At 42.3% G+C, this 21,139-nt stretch overlaps 1 protein-coding gene across 2 annotated transcripts in view; it reads right to left on the reverse strand.

Moving 5' to 3' along the window:
* ncam2a (neural cell adhesion molecule 2a) overlaps positions 1 to 21,139 on the reverse strand; it is a 411,246-nt gene that overhangs the window by 125,150 nt on the left and 264,957 nt on the right. For both annotated transcript variants that reach the window (XM_084921573.1, XM_084921572.1), the window contains exons 2-3: positions 17,946 to 18,020; positions 2,638 to 2,844 (exon numbers count right to left, since the gene is read on the reverse strand). In XM_084921573.1, coding sequence (XP_084777699.1) covers positions 2,638 to 2,844; positions 17,946 to 18,020 — 282 coding nt within the window. The remainder of the gene's footprint in view (positions 1 to 2,637; positions 2,845 to 17,945; positions 18,021 to 21,139) is intronic.

A 21,139-nucleotide genomic window follows, 5' to 3' on the forward strand; every position in this document is an offset into this window, starting at 1 on the left:
CTGTTCCGACTGTGTGCTGGCAGAACACCTGGCTGGATTTTAGGGTGGTTTTCATCCGCCTGCTGCTCATGGAATCTACACCGAGGACCCCAGTGAGTGATGCCTGGTTACCATGGAAACAATGGTTTTAGGGAATTGGTTATGTGTTGAATGAGGCAAAGGCTGAGTGGTGGCAGGTGTGATTGAAGCTGTGATGTCTCCCCTAATGGTTTGCTGGGAGAGGATGAAAAGGCAGCCACACAGCAGGTGATGATTTCCAGAGTGTGTGTACATATAACTGTGTGTGTTTGTGTGTGTGAGTGAGCTCTGGAATCAAATCCATGTACCTTGACGTTTTCTCCAATTAAACTTTGTGTAGACTCCTGATCAAAGACTCACACCTCAGAGGTCACTTGGCTCTTATGTAATCTTTTGTGCTTGTAGCTTTTGGAATCTTTGTCCTCTCACCTGCGAACAGAGAGAGTTCTACCTATGGTCTTTTTTTTAATATAAACCATGCTCTCGCAAGCATTTTGTAAATAGACTAACAAAAAAACTTGCATTTCTATAACCCACTTTAAACTGTTGCACTAAATGACTTCACACCTTGATTTGACACCAAATTCTCTTGAATAGCAGTAATTACCAGCACCAATTACGGCAACCTTCCGATTACAAGGCGAACTCCCAACTCTTGAGCCACGATCGCCCCTACCTTTTGGAGCTGTTGTTAGTACAATTAACCACAGAAAAATCCTTTTTAATTTTGAGACAACTGAATTTAAAATGTTCCAAAAGGCATAAAGCCCACAAAGCAGAGTAGTGAAGTATGGAGTAGTGAACCTATCTTTTAGGGGTTTGTTCAGATTAAATAGAACGCAATATAAAAAAATAATTGGACCCAGAAGCAGGGCTTAAATGTCATCACCTAACAACTGGATTGTGCCTGGAAAATGGCTAACAGGTGCAGCCAGTTATTGACATCTGTACAAAGATACATGTAAATGCAGTATATAAGGAAAAACAGAGGTTGGAAGTAAATTAGGTGTGATCAACTTTATTATTCAACACAGTCTTTCTTGCAATTTCTTTACATAGTCTTCAAGTATAATTCTCTAGACTTCTTGAAGGACATTCAAAGCTCTTTTTTGGATGATTCTGTCTTTTGTTCTGTTCTCTGTCAACATGATTCCACGCTGCTTCAATAATGTTGAGGTCTGGGCTCTGGGGAGGCCAATCCACAACTGATAGTGTACCACTGTGTTTTTTCTATCCAGGTGTGCTTTTATTACACTGGTAGTGCATTTGGGATCATTTTCCTGCTAAAAAACAAAAAAACAAAACTAATGCTAATGAAACACTTTCCAGATGGTACTGCATGGTTGATCAAAATTTGTTGATACTGTTCTGTCTTTATAATTCATCAATTTTGGCAAGATCTCCAACACCGGTGGTTGAAACGCAGCCTCAAACCATGACAGAGCCTCCACCGCGTTTTACATATGGCTGTAGACACTCACTGTACCTGTCGCTTGAATTCTTCTCTATAAACTGATGATTTCTGAATCAAAAATATCCAGTTTGGATTCATCGCTCCATCAGACTTGTTGCCACTGATAATCAGCCTTTTCTCCCAGTTTCCCTTCCTTGACAGCCACCCTTCCACTGAAATACTTTCTCATGAGGTTTCAGTGAAGAGTGGATGGATCAGCTGAAGGGCTAGATGCATCTCTCAGGTCCTGTGTCAGGTTTTTGCTGGTCTTTTCTTATTTATGTCCTTTTCTTAAGGACATTACTTTTAGATACTGTTCATCTGCTGTAGATAGTTGTTTTTAGGCTTGACACTTCTTTTGTCCTCCACTTGTCCAGTGTCCCCAAACTTAAGTACACACCGCACATGTGCCAAGTTTTCAGCTAATAGTTCTGGGAATCACTTTATTGGTGTAAAAATGCTATTTTATGCCTGTTAGGCTTTGTTATCTTGAATTCTTTTCCACTTATATCCGCATAAAACATGTGTTTGTGTTTTTTAGATCTACATTGTAATTTTCCCTAAGTTGCACAAAGCTCCCAGCTCCAGGAGATGATCTTAGTGAAACCAACATGTTTTTCTCGTTTTATTTCTAAATTAAATCACAGCAATAAGCTAGTGGGGTTTCAGTCGGATGTCTTGCTGAACAACAATTTAAAGATGCAAATTCACTGATTACTGCTAGAATGGAATCAGTAAAAGAAAAAAAAAAAAGGTCTATAGCCACCAACACTATTTCCTGGGCAAAACATTAAGTTTTTGCCCAGGAAATAGTGATTGGTCAGCAAGGCAGGTAAGTCAGTGCCCGATCTCTCATTATTCCTGACAGGATCTAAGTCCTGTGACATTGCTAGCCGTCATTATAATTTAATCACAAGAATCAGTCTAACTCACACACAAAGTCAAAGGTACACATAAACCTAAGATGCATGTGCACACACAGAGAGCTAACACAGCTTGTGGCTGTGGAGAGGGTGAGAATATGAATCAGCTGGTTGTCCTGGTGATCAAATGCTAATGTGAGGTGTTTATTCTCTCCGTGTCCTTATGTTCCAATCTCCTTAGGAAGCAAACACAGAGCATCTGTGGGTAAATGTGTCAGCTAGTGTGTGTGTTATCAAGCTTACGGTAGATCTCCAGCACAACGGAGGCCTCCTCGGTGTGACCACTGACATCGGTGGCCTGGCAGCGGTAGATACCCGCATCTTCGATGATGGCATTATAAATAACGAGCTTGGATCTGGATGCTTCTGTGTGGAGCGCCATTCGCTTAGAGGCCACGATGCGCTCACCCTGGGGGTTATACCACTCCAACTTGACCGGCTCACCGATAGCTAGGAGCAGAGAGAGAAGGAGATATATCAAATAAACTGATTACAAGGAGTGTATTTTACTCCGTTAGACCGGCAAAGTAAAGATTATGTCACAACCCAGGATAATGTTTACATTCATTCGTTGAAAAAGAGCAGTTTTCATGATTACTCACATTCACACATGAGATCTATAAAGAGGGCAGTTTTAAGTGCATACTTTGCACCTTCTTGACCTTCAGCAGCTTTATGTATTTCAAAATGAATCCAATAAGAAGAAGCTGCAACAGTTTCAGCAGTTTAAAGTCTCAAGATTGCTTATGAAAATATACCAGATTGCCCTTGAGTACCATTTACTTGGCATGGCTATACCGGAAGACTCAGCCTGTAGCAGATAACTAAGTTTGCTCACAACTGTGTCCCCACCCACTCTGTAAAAACAAGCTTTTACAGAGTGAAACTTTTACAACTATGTGAACATGGACACCTAATGCAGGGAGGAATTATCTGAAGCATCCACAAACCGAAAATGGAGTAGTCCAGGTAGCTCCACAGCAACTAACATTAAAGTTAACTTGAATTCTACAGTCATGTTGAAATAAAAATCAACTAATTATTTTAATTGGACACATGAAGGCTGCAAGCTGCTTCAGACCTGCTTAAAAATGTTTTCTGGAAAATAGTCATTATTATCCGAGTTCAAAAATATCAAAGCATTAAAACAACAAAGTGATCCAATGCGATTCATAAAATGTGATTCAGTCTCTCCAGTACAATTTTCATATTTTTGTAGGTTTCTTTTAACTGGACAAAATGACCAATTAGTATGGGTGCAAAGTAATTGCCATTATGCTGTAGGGCACATCTTAAGCTTGCTTTTGACCTGTCAGTGAACAGCCCATTGTACCCAAAAGACATTCAGCATCAAAACAATAGTCAAAGCCATCAACCACTTCAAAGACTTTTCACATGATGCCTACAAAAAGAAAATCTGGTTTCTAGGAAGAGGTTTTCCTCACTGAGCCTAGACTGAAGCAACTCAACTGCTTTGTTTGGCAGATCCAAAACTCATACTTGGTTATTTAACCCTGGTTAAATGAATAACTGGGGGAGAGATGAGCTATTAGGAGATGGATCTTCAAAGTCCTCATCACTAGAACGGTGTGCATCTGGAGACAAAATATAATAAGACGCTTCTCTCTCATCAAATAAGCCAACAGAAATATTTCTGTTGGTATTTCTATTGGTTTTCATCATCTAAATGTGATACAGGTCTCATTGTGATGGCAGGTTAGCGTAACTAAGTAACTGTCGTCACCCCCAACCTGTCACAGGAGATGTATGGCCCCTCCCTGAGCCTGGCTCTGCCATAGGTTTCTTCCTGTTAAAAGGCATTTTTTCCTTCCCACTGTCGCCAAGTGCTAACTAATAGAGGGTAGTTTGATTGTTGGGGTTTTCTTTGTATTGTTGTAGCATCTTTACCTTACGATATACAGTGCCTTGAGGCAACTACTAATGTGATTTTATTCTACATAAGTAAAATTGAATTTAGTTGACAGATGATTTGGTTTTTGACCTGTATCCAGAAATACTGATTTAACCAAAGTATCACAGTGATTCTGTGGCTCCATCCATACCACCAAAACCCAAAGCTCTTTGTCTTCCCATAGTCCACACTCGGTTTTCGACACAACCTGGCAAACTGAAAGTGCCCATGACTTGTCTTGGTCGCCATTTTTATGCTAAAATAAGCAAAGTACACCTTTTTTTCCACAGAATCTGTGACGGTTTCATCCTGTTTGGATGTAGTGAAACATCCACAAATATAGCACAAGAAAACTTGTGAAAAAACATGATGCAATGAGCAAACATGAGGAAAAATGAACATTACTTTTTGAAATCATTAAAGAACAAGTGTTAGGTTTCATATAGTAAAAATGACGCAGGGGGGCAAAATCCCAATTGAATACCCTTTATTTCATTAGATATTACATGTGAGTACTTTCTTGCTACCGTTTGGTTTGCTCTGCAGAGCTGAGGACCATCCACTGTCGTTGCTGGAACTAGTTTAGCGAACAGACGGGCTGAAATTACATGATTATGTCATAATCTTGGATTTACATGGCTAATAACTCTGTACAGGAACTGGGACATATGCAGTCCATAAATTCCACTCTTGTTCCTATGTTTATGCACAGCACTCCTGCGATTGCAAACACGGATAGATTCTTAAACATGGGTGCAAGCAGTAGGCCCGCTGAAAAGCTAACCTGAATTCTGATTAAAATGGCGCCCATATGTACCTTGTGAAACATGAACTCATCTGGCTACTGTAGGAGATGATAGAACCATCTGCCCGCAGCAGGTGCTGCTTGCCTGTAAATTCTGCAAATAAAAGTGTCAGTGTGGAGGGCCATTACTTGGCCCATCAATCAGCCAGAGACTGGAACAAGAGAGGATACAGACAGAGGCTTGTCCAGTTAGGAAACAAAAGATAGAGGAAGAATAGAAATGGCAGACACTGTTATATCATATCATAATAGAAAAACGGCAGTATGACCCCTTAGAAAGAGGGAGTAGAAAGCAGGCAGTCAGAATTCCCTTTCCCCCCCTCTCTGCTACTGTCTGTAAGATGCCCTTGAGTAAAGCTTTTATCATTCAGGTGCACAGCAGCCTGCATCAGAGGCCTGCAATGGCTCAGCTCACAACAGGCAGGAGTAACTGTGAGGGGATGGCTTCAGGTATGACTGGATTTTTTGCTAGGGAAATATGCGGATTATAAAAAGAGCATAGAGCTTAGATAAAAATCTATTTTAATGGCTCACAAACACAAGAAGGTACATGATAACAAAGTTCCTTCTTGATGTCCATGCTTCCAAAACGCCGGCTCCAGCTTACATACCCCAACTCCGATCATCATCACATGTTTCCAACAACCATCAGCGTTGCATGCTTGGCGTGTGCTGCTCATTAGTTTCAAAGCCAACAAATCTGATGAGGCAATCAAACACGAGTGTTGCTCAAATCACATTACAGCACCGAGCGTCCCGGGCTTTCCGACCGAAGGCTTGTGGGGAGCAGATAAGCTTCTAGCATCCCCGCGGCCGTCTCTTTATACCTGTTAGAATCCCAACGTTATCAGCACTTTCCATTTTACAGTCTGTTGACAGTTAAATATGCTCACACTGATGCAGCTAGTGTGGTGACAGGCCATTTGCTTCACAGATGATCTGAGAGGACAGGAGTGCAGAGCGTGATGCCCTGTTTTCCACGCTCAGCCCTGCCTCCCCTCTGTGCGTCTTTACAACTGCATGAATAGCTTGTGGAAATTTTCTGTTGAACAGCTCTGAAAATCTGCATAATCTCTGGTGTTATTACTGATTTCTGCTGGAAGACAATGACCGTCTCTTCTAAATGTTGTGCGGTAAGACAATGATCACTTTTTCTACACGAAACGTCTACTGCGGCACTGTGATTGAATGACAGCTTAATCCTGAAAATCACAAAGAAGTGACCCTTCAGATGGAACCGGGCCAAGCGGAAAAGCTTCGTGTCCTCGTTGGCAGTGAGAGAGCAGCTGAAAGAAATACCGAAGCAATCTCCTCAGCTCCTGCACAGGGTAGATTATTGATTAAGCAGGCCTCTTGGTGCCAAAATTAGCTGACCACAAGCCTAAACACTCTCAGATTCCCACAGCACCTGGCATTGGGGTCTTGGTAGAAATTGATTTAGGTCTCCAGGGAAGTAGATAGCAGCAGAGTAAAAGGCTGACCAGGGAAAGAATCTCACCGGTCAGCGTGTTTATGTGTGCCGCTTAGTATCAAAATGATTGGTTATATATCTATCTCTGTCTACTCTGTAATGTCTAGCCACTGGGAAAATGCAGGTCTACTGGGACGAGGGATGTGGCCCTCCCTGCTTTGGTTATCTGAAGAAAACACAGAGAAACACATTAGCTGCTGGATCTCGGCTGGCTACCGAGGTTGCTTTTGTAGCTGTCTCCTGTCTTCTGCAGCAGCCAACACTTGTTCTGGCTCTCTGCCACTTCAGTCACATGGGAGGTTAACCACACACCTAAACACCCATTTATCCACCTCCTTATTTGTCACACCACGAGCCCAGGTTATTTTCAAATAAGAAGAAAAGAGCTCTGCAGTAGGTGTCGTTGTTGCTGTTTGTTTTCTCCAACTGTAAAAAAAACCCCAAACTGGTTACAATATTGAATACTAATAAAGTCATAATTGTTTTTAATGACGCTTAAATTTGTTTGGAAAGTCTTGCTGACATGATTGTGCTAGTGTCTTCAAATAACAGGCAATAATTTCCCAAGTTTTAAGAAAAATACAGCTTCCTGAATGGACATTAATGAGACAAAATGTTTAATTTGTGGTGGACCACTAGAGGGCTCCACTCACACCCAGTGTATAGGAAGTGTGCTCCAAACCTTTGACGTTTGCGATGTCCAAGGTCTCTGACCCATGGAGCGCACGCCAGCAGCGCCAGTTGGCGGCCGTTTCCGAGTTTACCACAGACATTCAGCATGTGGCTGGTAAGTCCAATCACGTCGCTGACTGTCTCTCACGTGTGTTGGTTTCTCCGGTGTATGTCGGCGTCGACTACGCTGCCATGGCTGCCGAGCAACGTGCTGACCCGGATGTCCTTGCCCTTCGGTCAACAAAAACGGGCCTCGTGCTGGAGGACACCCCGGTGTGGGACGGCGGTCCGCACCTTCTTTGCGACGTTTCCACCGGCCGCCCCCGCCCGGTGGTTCCCCTTTCGTGGCGTCGTCGTGTTTTTGACTCGGTACATGCCCTCTCTCATCCCGGCGTCCGGGCCTCGGTCAAGCTGGTCAGCGCCAGGTTTGTTTGGCCGGGCATTCGCAAGGCGGTGAAAGAATGGGCGGCGGTTTGTATCCCATGCCAACGCTCGAAAATCCACCGGCACACACAGGCACCCCTTGAACCTTTCCGTGTCCCGGGTAGGCGTTTCGATCACGTTCATGTGGACCTGGTTGGTCCCTTGCCGCAGTCACAGGGTTTCACGCACCTTTTGACTGTGGTGGACCGCACGACCAGATGGCCGGAGGCGGTACCCCTGGCGTCCACGACAGCGGTGACGGTGGCCAGGGCATTTTTGTCAACGTGGGTTTCACGTTTCGGTCCCCCGGCTGACATTACCTCAGACAGGGGCCCCCAGTTTGTTTCTGAGCTTTGGTCTGCTATGGCTGACGGCCTGGGGGTCAAGGTCCACCGCACCACAGCATACCACCCGCAAGCTAATGGGATGTGCGAACGGTTTCACCGGTCACTTAAGGCCGCGCTCCGGGCTTCCTTAACAGGTGGTGACTGGGTCGACCGTCTGCCGTGGGTTTTGCTGGGATTGCGTAGCGCGGTTAAAGAAGACCTCGGGGTTTCCCCGGCTGAACTGGTCCTCGGCCAGCCTCTCCGGGTCCCCGGGGAATTCTTACCTGAGAGCCCTCCCCCATGTTTCGATACCTCTTTGTTGCCTTTTCGCCCCCCAAGAGACTCGTTTCCTATTCCTGGTCCTGTGCACCACTGCCTGCCTGACACTTTTGTTCCGAGTTCGTTGGACTCTGCTCGTTTCGTTTTCGTCAGGCACGATGCCCATAGAACTCCGCTGCGTCCACCATATGACGGGCCATACAGGGTTCTTAAACCGGGCGACAAACATTTCATTTTGGACTTTGGCGGTCGGCAGGAGGTTGTCTCTGTTGACAGACTTAAGCCTGCACATGTTATGCAGGAGGATCAGGTGGTCCCGGCCCAGGCCCCTCGCCGCGGCCGCCCACCTGCCACCGGGCTGATGGATTCTGTTTTTTCCCCCAGGGGCGACCCAAAATCAACGGAGTCCGGGTCGTCTGCAGCTTTTTCTGACCGCCAGTGCCAGCCTCGCTCCCGGGCTGGGTTGCCCTCTGTCAGTTCCCCACCCCCCCGGTTCAGCCGTTCCGGCCGTTTGCTTAAGCCCCGGGTCCTGGACTAGTTCTGCTGGGTGTTCGGGGGGGGCATGTGTGGTGGACCACTAGAGGGCTCCACTCACACCCAGTGTATAGGAAGTGTGCTCCTGTGTTTTGTGGCGCGATATGCTCAGTTGATGTTGGAGAAGAATAAAGAAGGAGTGAGAACTGAGAGCTCTGTGTCGTTAATGCTATACCTCCACAAATTGACATTTTCAGGCACCTCTCATATCTTTTGCTTGAAAAATGAGAAATCTGTGAAGCAATCTATTGAAACCTGACAAAACTACATGGAAATAAAGTGTATAACTACTCTTTAAGCAGTCTTCAGGAATAGTTCTCCAGGCTTCTTGAAGGGCAATCAAAGCTGCCTTTTGTTCTGTTCTCTGTCAACATGATCCCACACTGCTTCAATAATGTTGAGGTCCGGGCTCTGGGGAGGCCAATCCATGACTGATGGTGTTCCACTTTGTGTTTTTTCTATACAGGTATGCTTTTACTGCATTGGCAGTGTGTTTGGGATCATTGTCGTGCGAAAAAAAATAGATACTTTTCATCTGCCGTAGATAGTTTATTTTGTTTAGGCCTGGCACTTCTCTTTTGTCCTGGACTTTTAAAAGGACACATTACACAACACTCTGAGACACAGCAAGTTTTCGTCTAATAGCTCTTTGCTGGTGCAGGAAATATTTGCACCAGCAAATGCAAATAAAAGATATATTTAAGGGCCTGTCAAACTGTGTTAGCGTTGGCATTTTGAATACATTCAAATAAAGTCAACTCAAGAAACTGGAATAAATTATCTGTTTTAGTGACAGGCTGCTAGATACAAAACTAGTTCTTTCCAAGTTGTCTGTTATGTGTAGACACAACACTGTTTCATTCCTTGAGTTAGTTTTTGTATGCTTAAATGACTCATAGGCCAGTTTGTTAAGCGACTTAACAAACTGGCCTCAAAATAAGTAAGGAGTAAAGAACCAACGTCCAAAGGAAAGTTGTCAATGACTTCCAAAAAACCTGAAGAACTATTGCTCAATACCACTTTAAAAAAAAATGGCTCCTTCGAATCAAGATATAAACAAATCAAGGGTGACTCAAGACTTCTGCACAGTACTGTAAGAAGGCAATAAATCATGAAGGTATGTTATGAAGGCTGTTAATGTTTATTGATTGACTGGAGGTACACTACTTACTGCAACTACTGGTCATATTGTGAATAAACACTATGCAGTGTTTAAAGATGGCTGTTGTAGTGTAAAGTCTAGCAAAAATATATGATTTGAGCTACCAATGCCATACGCCGCCTGGTGTGTACCTGTGAGCACTGGCAAAAATGGTGGTATTTGACTTCATGGCAATGCAAACAGTTTCAGAGACCAGTGAGATGATGAAAGATCATCTATGACGTTTGAAGTTTGCACAGCAGGTCCATGGGAGGTTAGCATTTTATCTTCTGCTGCCATAGCTACTAAATAAATAGCAGAAATACATAATCAACCAGGTTAATGCACTTGACTAGTCAGTGGCACTTCTTCAAAGACTGAGGTTCACCTATTTCTTGATAAAAGGTCCAACGTTTTGCAGTGGGCTCCTTTGCAACTCTCCCTCAGAGCCTCATTGAAATGAATAAAGGGGCTGAATTTTTCTATTTAATGGCATGAACTCAGCTTTATGCTGTGAACCCAATACTGACACTGGGAGTCATTTCAGTTTGCAGTTTCTGCATCATGTCCCTGGTAAAGTAAACAGTGGCCACACAAGTACTGGACACAAAATATTTTACTTTTAAAGAGATAAAATAAACTATTCTGAATATTTTAAAAGGAAAGTTTAATTATGGTTTGTAGATACTGTGTTAGTAATGTTTTTTAATGTAGCATGCATTTTTTCCAAACCATTTCCTCAAAATGTATAATTACCATCCAAACCAATCTTCCCATTTGGTAATAATCCTTGGCTTTCTCACCTTATTGTCTTGCCAGTTTTCTCCAGTTCAGCAAAAAAACTCACGCTTCCTGTTTTCACGGGTCCGGGACTGCATTAGCAAAAAAACAGCCCATTAAAGTAGCAAACTGTGCATGAGGAATAATTAAATGAGGGAGTTTTTGGTGGGTGTTGTTTTTGTTTTTAAAGGTACATGCAATTAGCACTGTCAGTTGCCAACAATACTATTTGTACCTGGGATGAATATTTGCACCCATGTATAGCACAGTGTACAAAGCACGACAGACACAAGCATCTACCGTAGCCAGCAATGCCATTTTCATCCACACACACATTGCCAGAATGGCTTTCCAAAATATGGATAATGTTGTGAAAGGATTTATTTTAGCCCAAACTATTTCTACAAGAATCATTCATATCTCTCAGTTTATCCATTTAGTCATTCATATTTTGTTTTGCTTTTCCTGACCTGTGAGATCTTCAGGTCTTCGCTGTCTCCCGTCATCTCATGGTCTCAAATAAAAACTCCACTGAAAGTCATCTTTATGGAGTAAGTTTAATGAAAGAAAATGTGCTTAGTTTATTCTTTTGTGTATTAATAAGAGCTAATTCTGCCTCTCATATTCTCTTTTTAAAGCAAAGGTCACTGAATAGATAGGACTTCATTTACTCTCAAGTCAATGGTCTATATTTTAGAAGAGTTTGGTGAAAATGCCAGTGGATTAATGATCTATGTGATAATTAGCTGTAATAGAAATACTACGAAGGTCAAAGTTCACAGATCTAGTCATTCTTGACCTTTGTAGCAGCAGCTGAAGACAGGATAGAGGAGCTAAAGAAGATGTGAAGGGTGAAGGCAACAGGAGTCTCCAAACTGGCGGAGTGTTTCCAGCAGATCACAGAAACGACATCAGGAACATTTCTGTTCCTGATGTCAAGCTCCCGGGCCTCTGGTAGAGGACCCGAGCTTGAACGATAAACAGACCACCTGCAGGACAAGTGGGAAATGTATCTGATATATATTCATTAATTTTATAGAAAGTCTTTATTATAAAATTATTATTTAAAACGGGACCAGCAGCCTCCTTAAAGGTGTCTTGTTTAAGTCATTGCTCTTTCCTAATAACTTAAACCCTTGCATATTATTCGTACTTCATCCCTTCAAAGTATAATCCTAGTCAACTTTAACCTGGGCCATAAATATCCTCACAATAAGTGTCTAAACTGGACTTTGAGCATTGATAAATGGATGGTTAACCCTTTGTGAATATTTCATAGAGCAGGGAGAGTGCATTCCAACACTCATTTTGGAGAAAACCCTCAACTATCGCACAAAATCATAGCCTGTTTTACGTAAGACATGAAAACATATTGGTCATACTGCTTTAAATATAATTAAAGAAATGTTGGGATTTATTATTGAGTGATGTATAAATCTTACAGCTGTTGAACACTGTCCTCATTGCTATAGCATAAAAATCCTCACATCTACAATAGCTTCTGTCAGCCGCTCCCTTGTTAACCCTTTAAAGCCGGTGGGAACGGGCACGCTCCTTTTTGCGTAACTATTTTTAAATCCCGGTAGCACTGCAACCAGGTAAGCTAGCGCAATAAGGTTTTTTGCATATGAAACCGGAGGAGTTGTACTTACATCTTATGCCATCAGCCTGCCCTAGGTCACAGTTTCCTTCCACATAAAGCTTTGCAAAAACTGCATAAAATGCACTTGCAGCAACAAAAACATAATATTCCAGAAACACGCTTTGCCGACCCGATCAGCTGTTTGTAACACTTCAGCACGAACTATCGCATGTCTGCCATGACCTGGCCGAAACCGGAAGTGACGTCATTTTGGGGAAATGTAGTTTTGTTTTACCATCAGGGCCTTATGAGCCTATACTGGTGTTTTTAAAAGTTATGTTTGACTTTATGACTTTCTGTGTCGTTTCTGGGATGCTTAGGACTCATATTGCACTGCTGGAAATGGTTTATTTTGATGCACATGCTGTTTTTTTGCAAATTTACATTATAATATTTATTTTTCGTTTTTCCTGCAGTACATAAAAATTGGTGTATTTCAAAAATAAAACTATCAAGACACTTAAAATAAATTTCCTGTGGTGGGAAACTATTTTGTGCAACTTTTTTGTATTTACAGTTTTGAGGGACAAGCATCTTAAATTTCTCTAACTAGAAATATATATTAAAAAAACTAAAAAGATTTTCAAGTTTTTTGTAGTTTATTGCACTTTTTTGCAATTTATGTAATTACTATGCACTTAATGCAGACATATTATTAAAATTTGGGCTATAATGGTTGTATTGATGTATATCAAATTGAAATGCTCCCAAAAATGGCACTACAGCATGTAAAAATATAATATAAGCTCTGGCAGACTTGGTTCTATGGTAGGTCTTAAAGGGTTAACAAAGGATCAGCACAGCAGGGTCTTCATATTTGATCTTGCAAATATGTTGGATCTTTAGTTTCGAATGCCAAACCTGATGGAACAAACAAACTGTTCTTTAGGTGTACCATAAATGGCTCCTTCACATATAAAGTGATATGCACAAGATTTACTACAAGGTTGGATGCATGGCCAAACGTTTTTGTCACACTAGCCACTTGTGATATATGTGTACAATCTGCACCTGCGTCCTGTAATTCTTCATTTTTTAGCTGTGCAAATGTACAGCAGTTGTGAGTGCTCCCCAGACGGCACACTTGGACTCCACTTCGTTTTGCTCTATGCAGTAAAAAAGCATTCATGTGTGCCACAGACCATAGGGAATAATGGGTTTCAGAGCACAGCAGTGCCAGAGTAGCAATGCATCTGAAAGAGGCTTTATGGTGTTTTACTGTTTCACTGTTTCAAGATCGCCCCCGTGACCCTTCAAAGACCAGCAGGTCTCTGCCTCAGTGGGAACTTGGGCAAATGTGGTGGGGACAAAGAAAGTTCTCAAGGCAGTGCCGAGGTTTTCCTTGAACTCTGTCACCGCTATGCCATAACAAACACACACAGACACTGCATGTACAGTTTCACAGTTTCCCTGAAGGAGTGCCTAAAACCACAATTATCTAAAAAGTAGCTAAATAGGTATGGAGCAAACTTGAGTCAGGTTTGCTCCAGATCTTTTGACTCTGTCAACAAGTTATCCAAGACTTAGCTGATGAGCTTTATCGGGTATGTGGGAATGTGGTGGGATCAGACTTCAGAAGGCGCATTTGAAGGCCGATTATGTTACAGCCAGGCAACGAAGGCTGCTCCAAATGCGTCAGACAAAGAAGGATGGGTCCGGTGTATCCTTCGTGGCCCAACCTATCCCAGAATTCATAGCACGGCCAGCCAATTCCAGTTTCCAACAATGGCAGCAGCTACCTAGTTTTAATATTACTCTTTCTGGGTCACAAAATAAACTTTTAGCATATTTTCAGGCGAGAATGTAGCTGTGTAAACTTCAAATATCTGCTCGATTCATCAAGACATCACATATTTGCAAAAGTGCTCTGACGTTTTCGGAGACGTCTGTTACCCACCAGCTCGATAGCTGACTGGGAGGTCGAGGCTCACTAGAGCCGGCGAGAACACTGGACTCCCAGCACATCGTTTTCAGACCCCAGGTCTTTCGCTACTCAGGTTTAACATGATATATAAGTCGGCTAGATAACTAAAAAATGTTAATGTTTGACTTTTTCATTGTTTTATTTGTTCCTGAGTAAATCGGTTTGGCTGAGCTGGTGATGCAAATCTGAAGGCTAGACCGTCTCATTTCAAAGCCTTCCGGCCTCCTCGGTCTTCGAAGGACCCGGCCCACGTAGACCACAAAGGCCGGGTCCTTCGAAGGATGTGGCCTAGGAATTGGGACACAGCTCATGACTGTAGACAGTAGACTGGGTTTCATGTTTCTAAGCACTAGCTGGTGCGTCAAAGTGCATAACATCTTATTCCAAAGTAATTAAAGTGACTTTCCTAATACAAAAGTAAGAAGAGAACTCTCAAAAATTATGTGCTCATGTTGGATCCCACCGAGCTGACTGCATTTCCTTCGACTGGGAAAGTTGTGCAGTTTGTGTTTTGCATTAACAGCTGTTTAATGGACCAACATGGAGTTGGTCCATGTCAATCAAATGTAATTGATGCACACCTACACAGCCACGCGTAGCAGAGCAGCTGAGTTTTCTTTTTCATTTTTACTTGAAATTTGTTTGGAGAGTTGGAAATCTTCTTCTATAGGCTGCTCCCTTCCCCACTGTCAGCACAGTAGATCATCATCTGCCTCCTTCTCACCCTGTCCCTACTATTCTCCGCTGCCACACCAACCACAAATCACGATCTAAAGAAACCGCTAAGAAACAAAGCCATGCCATGTATCAGTGTGGAAAGGCTTAAAAAGCCATTTCTGAGGCGTTTTGAAATGACTGAAATTGATAAAGTTTCAGCTGAAATTATTTAAAAGAAAGATTTGAGATCAGACATGAATAATGCAAAAGCACTGACATTCAGCCAATATGATAAAAGGATTCTTCCTTCAGGCTACCACGTTGACTCATAGTTGACCTTATTTTGATCTTTGCTTTAATGTCTTTAAGAAAAAAGAGAGGTTGTGATCTTTTGATATAAAGAATGTGTCTATCGGTAACCCTCTGGCTTGTTCTTCATGGCAAACTTTTCAGAACAAGAAAGACAGGCATCAAATACACAAATCACTTCAACTCACATTCTTTTTGTCTTTTTAAAGAGAAACGTACTCATTGCTGCTCTCCAATCCGTGAATCAGCATACGACACAATTGCCTCTCTGCCCTTTCTGATCCTTCCTTTTATCGATATTGACGTAGGCCTAATTCATTCGGCCTGTGGCGACTGAAAGGTAAAAAAAAGTCACTTTACTTGTTTGCGGGTGGGTCTCAGTTTCACTGAGTTTTCTCTTTTTCTTGTCTCTCACTGTTTCTCAGTTGGCAGAAATGCATGTGAATATGGTAAAACTCAGGCTCGACGTGGCCGCCTGTGGTGAAAAAGGCCAAAAGAAAGCAGCGTGTGACACAAACACCTCCTCCCGTGCACTTTGACAGCGGATGGTGGCAACTTATCTCCCACCTACATCTACAATTCTTTTTCAAAGCCTTTTCCATTCTTCTCACTTCTGAGCTCTCCACAGTGAAAGCTCCAACTTTTCAATCTCTGCCAGTTTGATTCCATTTGCCTCGGTTATTTTTCTGTTTTTTTTCTGTCCCACCGAAGCTCGTATTAGACTTCGATGCCCCCTGGATGCTCCTCCCAGTACGTGTATCTAGTCCCTTTGCTGTTAGCTCCACACTGAGTGTGTTGGCAGGACAGAAGAGGCAGTCAGCAGGGGACGGCCTGGGCTGCCAGAGTGTGCCGCCACCCCACTGAGCCACTGGCTCCCACCATCGGGTTTTCTGCTATGCTGATATAACGTTCAGAGAGGACAATGAGAAGGAGGAATAGTAAGCCAGGAGCATCCCCCCCGCCCCCGTGTGGATCGAGTCACAGTGGGGTCAAAGAGTCCCTCACCATATGGAGGTTATGGATTGTTTTATGTTATCTGTCACACAAACAGACATTCATGAGCGATGATATAAGACTCCCCCCGTTGCCTCCAAACAGTCACAGATACAATACATATGCATAATATTAAAAAGAGATCCTTTATGGTCATTTTCAACGTCCTCCTTTTACTTTTTTGACTTTTGCACCATCATCAAATCAAAATGATGCTTGTTTATCTGATACTGGGCTGTAGTGAAGTGAAAGCCATTTTATCTCTTCTCCTTTTAAGGTGTATATGATATCCTCATGTTGGTATTGTTCCTGAATGATCATAATAACATCGGTCTAGGATCAGCATTGCTACTGACCAATCACATTGTTGCTTTGGAGTGTTGAGGGAAAAAAATGAGGAATTTGGTAAGCATTTAAATTCTTTGTTAATTCATACAGTATAATAAATATGTTATCAAGTTAGGTTTGCTGTTAGCCAAATTTAGATCACCCAGGATGGTTTGCTAGTGAAGCTTTAGCTAACTTCTTGGCTAATGCTAACTGAAAGCTCAGACAATGTGATTGGTCCAGTGCAATGTTGATCCTAAACCAGCTTTGTTATGACGTAGGAAAGGAGTGTCAAACATAAGGCCCGGGGCCTAGAATCAGCTTGGCAAAGACTCCAGTCCGGCCTCACAGGATGACTTTAGAAAATGTGAAGACGGGCTTAACTTTGTGGACTGTTAAATGTATTTTAATAACCTTTACAGCGCTTTCTGCTGATAAAGAACTCCCCAACAGCTTTTCATACTACAATAGTAGTTCCTGATTTTTCACTATTGACTATAAAAAAGTCTGTATGTTAACAGTCTAGTGTTCACAGTTTTCAAGATATCATATTCGATGTTTCTTTGATGGTCGACATCAATAACAGCTCAAGCTCATTTAATTTTGGTGAAAATCAAGTCAAGGTCAAAATCAATTTTTGCTACCAGTTTGTTATGGATCAATAGACCTTCGGGCACATGAGTTTGGCTAAGCATTTGAGCTTGACCTTCACAAGGGTTCACCACACAAGGTAAAAGTTGACCCTAAAAAATATTCTCAACAAATCATATCACGTAATATATCATATGAATAGAGAGAGCTGTACAATACATGTTTTGTTTTTTCAATATGACACCCTACATCATCACAATAATGCCATAACAGACTGAGGTCCTCATGTTGTAATAAAACCATCAGCAAAAGCAGGTTTCAGTACAGCCCCTTGTCCCTTGAGGCGTTGGCCTCAAGTGGTCTGGTTTATTACAGTTTAAGCCCAAAAAGTTGTGCTGACACATTTCTTTTGTTTACTGTAGCAGCATTTATATATGACTGAGGTTTACTGTTGGAACTGCACTTCTTTGTCTTATGTTAAACTGGCTTAAATGTGTAGTTAAACATTGCACAAACAAAAAGGGGTGTTTGACCGGTCTGGCCCACTTATGATCAAAGTGACAGGAACAAAGGATCAACACAAACACACGGATATCAGATCGTGTTTTCTTTTAAAGCCAACCTTTCTTCTGATTGGCTCTCATTCTGCACTCATGACATCGCAAAGAGCCAAAGGAGGGGGAAAAAAGTCTCAAAGGAAGAGTATAGAGAAGTTTAAAAAGAATAGCTCGTGCAGGTGGGGTGGGTGTCATGCCATTTGTGTACCTGTGCAGATGAAGAACTTGGACTCTCCGACACTTAACTCCACTTTGTTCAAGGATATAGACACTTGCAGGGCAGCTGTAAGAGAACAAAAGAGAGACAGAGGAAGAGCGGATAATGGATTAGTTATTGCAAGTGAGACTACAAAACACAAAGAAGTTTCACATTTGTTGACTGGATAGACATAATAATAGAAAATTGCTCCCAAAACGCGTCACCTTCCACAGCAAAGTGGGCTGTTTCTGTCCCTTTTTAAGAGATTCTGTTGCATTATCTGTTTGCATCACTTGTGTGTCGGGCTTACGTGCATGAACCCTTGCCGTATAAAAAAAGCGCTCCTCAGACATGTTTTTGGCTCGTTCTTGTATAAGAGGCATTGTCAGAGCTGAAAAGAACAGTTTATATATTCTTATTCAACTTTAACTGCTTTTCAAAGTTTCCGTTCAACAGAACAACAGACGCCTATTCCGCCGCACAAAGCTCAGAGACAGATTGGCTTGATACCTTCTATTAGGCACATGGCTGTTTGTGACAAGCTTGTCAGTCAGCCTCACAATGAACGGGATTCCTTTCAGCCTGAGGTAATGCTATTTGCTGTTATCTCTCTCTACAATGGTATATGAATTGAACAACAGTGCAATGCGGGATTTTAAAAGCTCAAAACGAGCAGAAATCGGCAAATAACTCAATAATGCCGGTGTTTTCTTTGCTCGCAAAACTTGTCATGCAAGGCTTTTTACACCCTCGCTAAGATACACCAGACTATTGTGCGGGGGGGAGTGCGGGCAATATGCTGCCTGGAAGACAGTAAAAACTTGCAGCGGGTGGCAGTGACAGAGGCAAAGTACAATCAGAGGCCATTTGTCTGTGCTGGTCCATTGTAAGTGGCACTATAATGCCACACAATAGCCGATCCAGTGAAAGTTTTTAAAGGCTGCAGTGAAAGGCAGGTATCTGAATAAGAGCCTGCCTGAAGTATGTGAGAGTGTCAAAGGAGGAAAACGGGAGGAGGAAAAAAAAAAAAAAAGCAGGAGCAGAGATGCAGCTCAACAGCACCGTGGAGCTGAGTGTGTCTACATGTCTAATGTGATGAGCGGTGATTGGCAACTCAGTGGGGAGAGGGTCAATTTTAGGCCAGGGCCTCTCGACGCAGCAGTAGTCACACGGCATCGTGAGACATTTTGATGAGCCTGTCATGTCTCAGCTCCTCGTTCTCAGCCCTTGGAGCTGCGAGTCTAGTTAGAATCAAAATCAAACCCCACACAGATACAAACACACACAGGCGCACACAGGCACGTAGATGAAGGCTGAATAATACTCTAATGGATGTTAATTCTCTCTATAACACTGGGAACTTAACAGGGCGGCTGTCAATAATTGAGGAAATGATGCAATGATTAGCTGCAGCTTCTCCGGGGAGAATGACTCTAACCAACAGCAGCGCCACACTCAAGCTGCTATCACTGGGAGAACTCTGTCATAACTGGGTGCCACCTATAGATGGCAGTAAAGAGGCACTGCCACATTTCCATGGTGGGGGTAGAGGAGCAGCTTTCAATACATTTGATCGTTTCTGCAGTGCAGCTCGATTGTTACGATGTCAAATAGTCAATGGTGGAAGTTCAGAGACTTAGTGGGCTCATTCGTATTGGGTGGATTATTTTCTTTTGGTGTTGCACAATGAAAATTCAATAGAATTCAATAGAAAGTCCATTCCACTTGCAGAGTTTGAAGTAGAAACAATTACTGTACCGCTTTCACACAGAGCTATAATTTGTATAAAGTACAGTTTTTGTGCTTAGCGTCAACTAACTTTGGACTCCACTGCTAAATAACAGAAGCTAAAGTTTGAGCATGTTTGGTTGCTTCACCAGCATCTAGAATTCAAATTTTTAAAAATGTTTTTCAGCTCTGAGCAGTTCATTCGCCCACTTTGTGCCATCATTGTGGCAGAGGGAACATCCATCAACAAGACACTCAAAATAAAAGCCACGTGACACCTGTGAGTACGTTTAAATTGGCCACTAATTGCCTGATGTGAAAGCACAGTACACTTCAAACATACGTGTAATTAGTCTGGAGTATAGCTACACACACCGCTACTGTCTACACACACATATACACACACACACGCATTGTTTCAAATGGATGCAAATGCTATTCTTAGGTTGATTAATCATGTCTATTTAACCCCGTGCCCTTCCGCACCACCTGCCTTTGACTTAAGGCAGATTCCAATCAGTGCTTCTAGCACTTTAACGGTTTTCAATTATTAATTGATTCTGGTCTGTTCTTGCTGTATGTGATTGATCACATAATAAGTCGCTCATAAAACTCAGTGGGCAAAATAAAAATGGCTTGATTTTTTTTTCTCCACATGCTTCTGGAATCGTAGGTGTGAATCATATAATTAAGTCGAACCTGGGGAAAATTAGTGTTCAGTTGGCATTTTTGAGCTAGAATGCACAACATAGAGTCCACACGGTGGCTATACATTGACATTTTAATGAGAATGCTGACGGGATTTGGAATATAGCATGGGATGGGAGAATTTGTTTACTCAACACTGTCTCGCCTGGAGGGGACACAAAGAGACATGCTATTTATATCAATTTTCAGGCATGGAATGTTTTTCGGCTGCATTCAACCGGCTTATTACAGAGCTTGGGTCAATACGTTATGTGCCTGGTAGCAATTATCAGCTCCAATTATTAGCTCCTTTGAGAAGCTTTGGAGACAAGCAAAATAAGACAACAAACAAAACCACTGATTGCCATTTGTAATGTGTCAGAGGTGGTCAATACTATACATGACTCGCCAGCTTTCCTAACAACAATGAGACATGATTAATTCCAGCATCAGTTATGGTATCTGAACTCGGCAACAAAGGTGAGAAAAAGCACAATGTTTGCCTCAGAGTTGCTAGATTAATACACACAACTGGCTGGTCATAGTACTCAGGAGGGCTACTGAAAAAATACAACCTAAATTTAAAAAATGAATCATAACTTTCTTGTGAAAAATTAAGAACAAATTATCCTCTCCCACTTATAGTGTTTGCCAATACCCTCCTAAAGATATTTAGAGGGTATTGGCAAGCAGAGGATAATGGTCCCAGGTACCCATGTATGTGACACTAATGCAACATTTTCTTCTTGGACACAGCTGCACCCATGCTTGGCACTGAAATGTAGCAT

Source organism: Perissodus microlepis, chromosome 23 (assembly GCF_051167445.1).
Source record: "Perissodus microlepis isolate ML-2025 ecotype Zambia chromosome 23, ASM5116744v1, whole genome shotgun sequence".
NCBI classification, from domain to species: Eukaryota; Metazoa; Chordata; class Actinopteri; order Cichliformes; family Cichlidae; genus Perissodus; species Perissodus microlepis.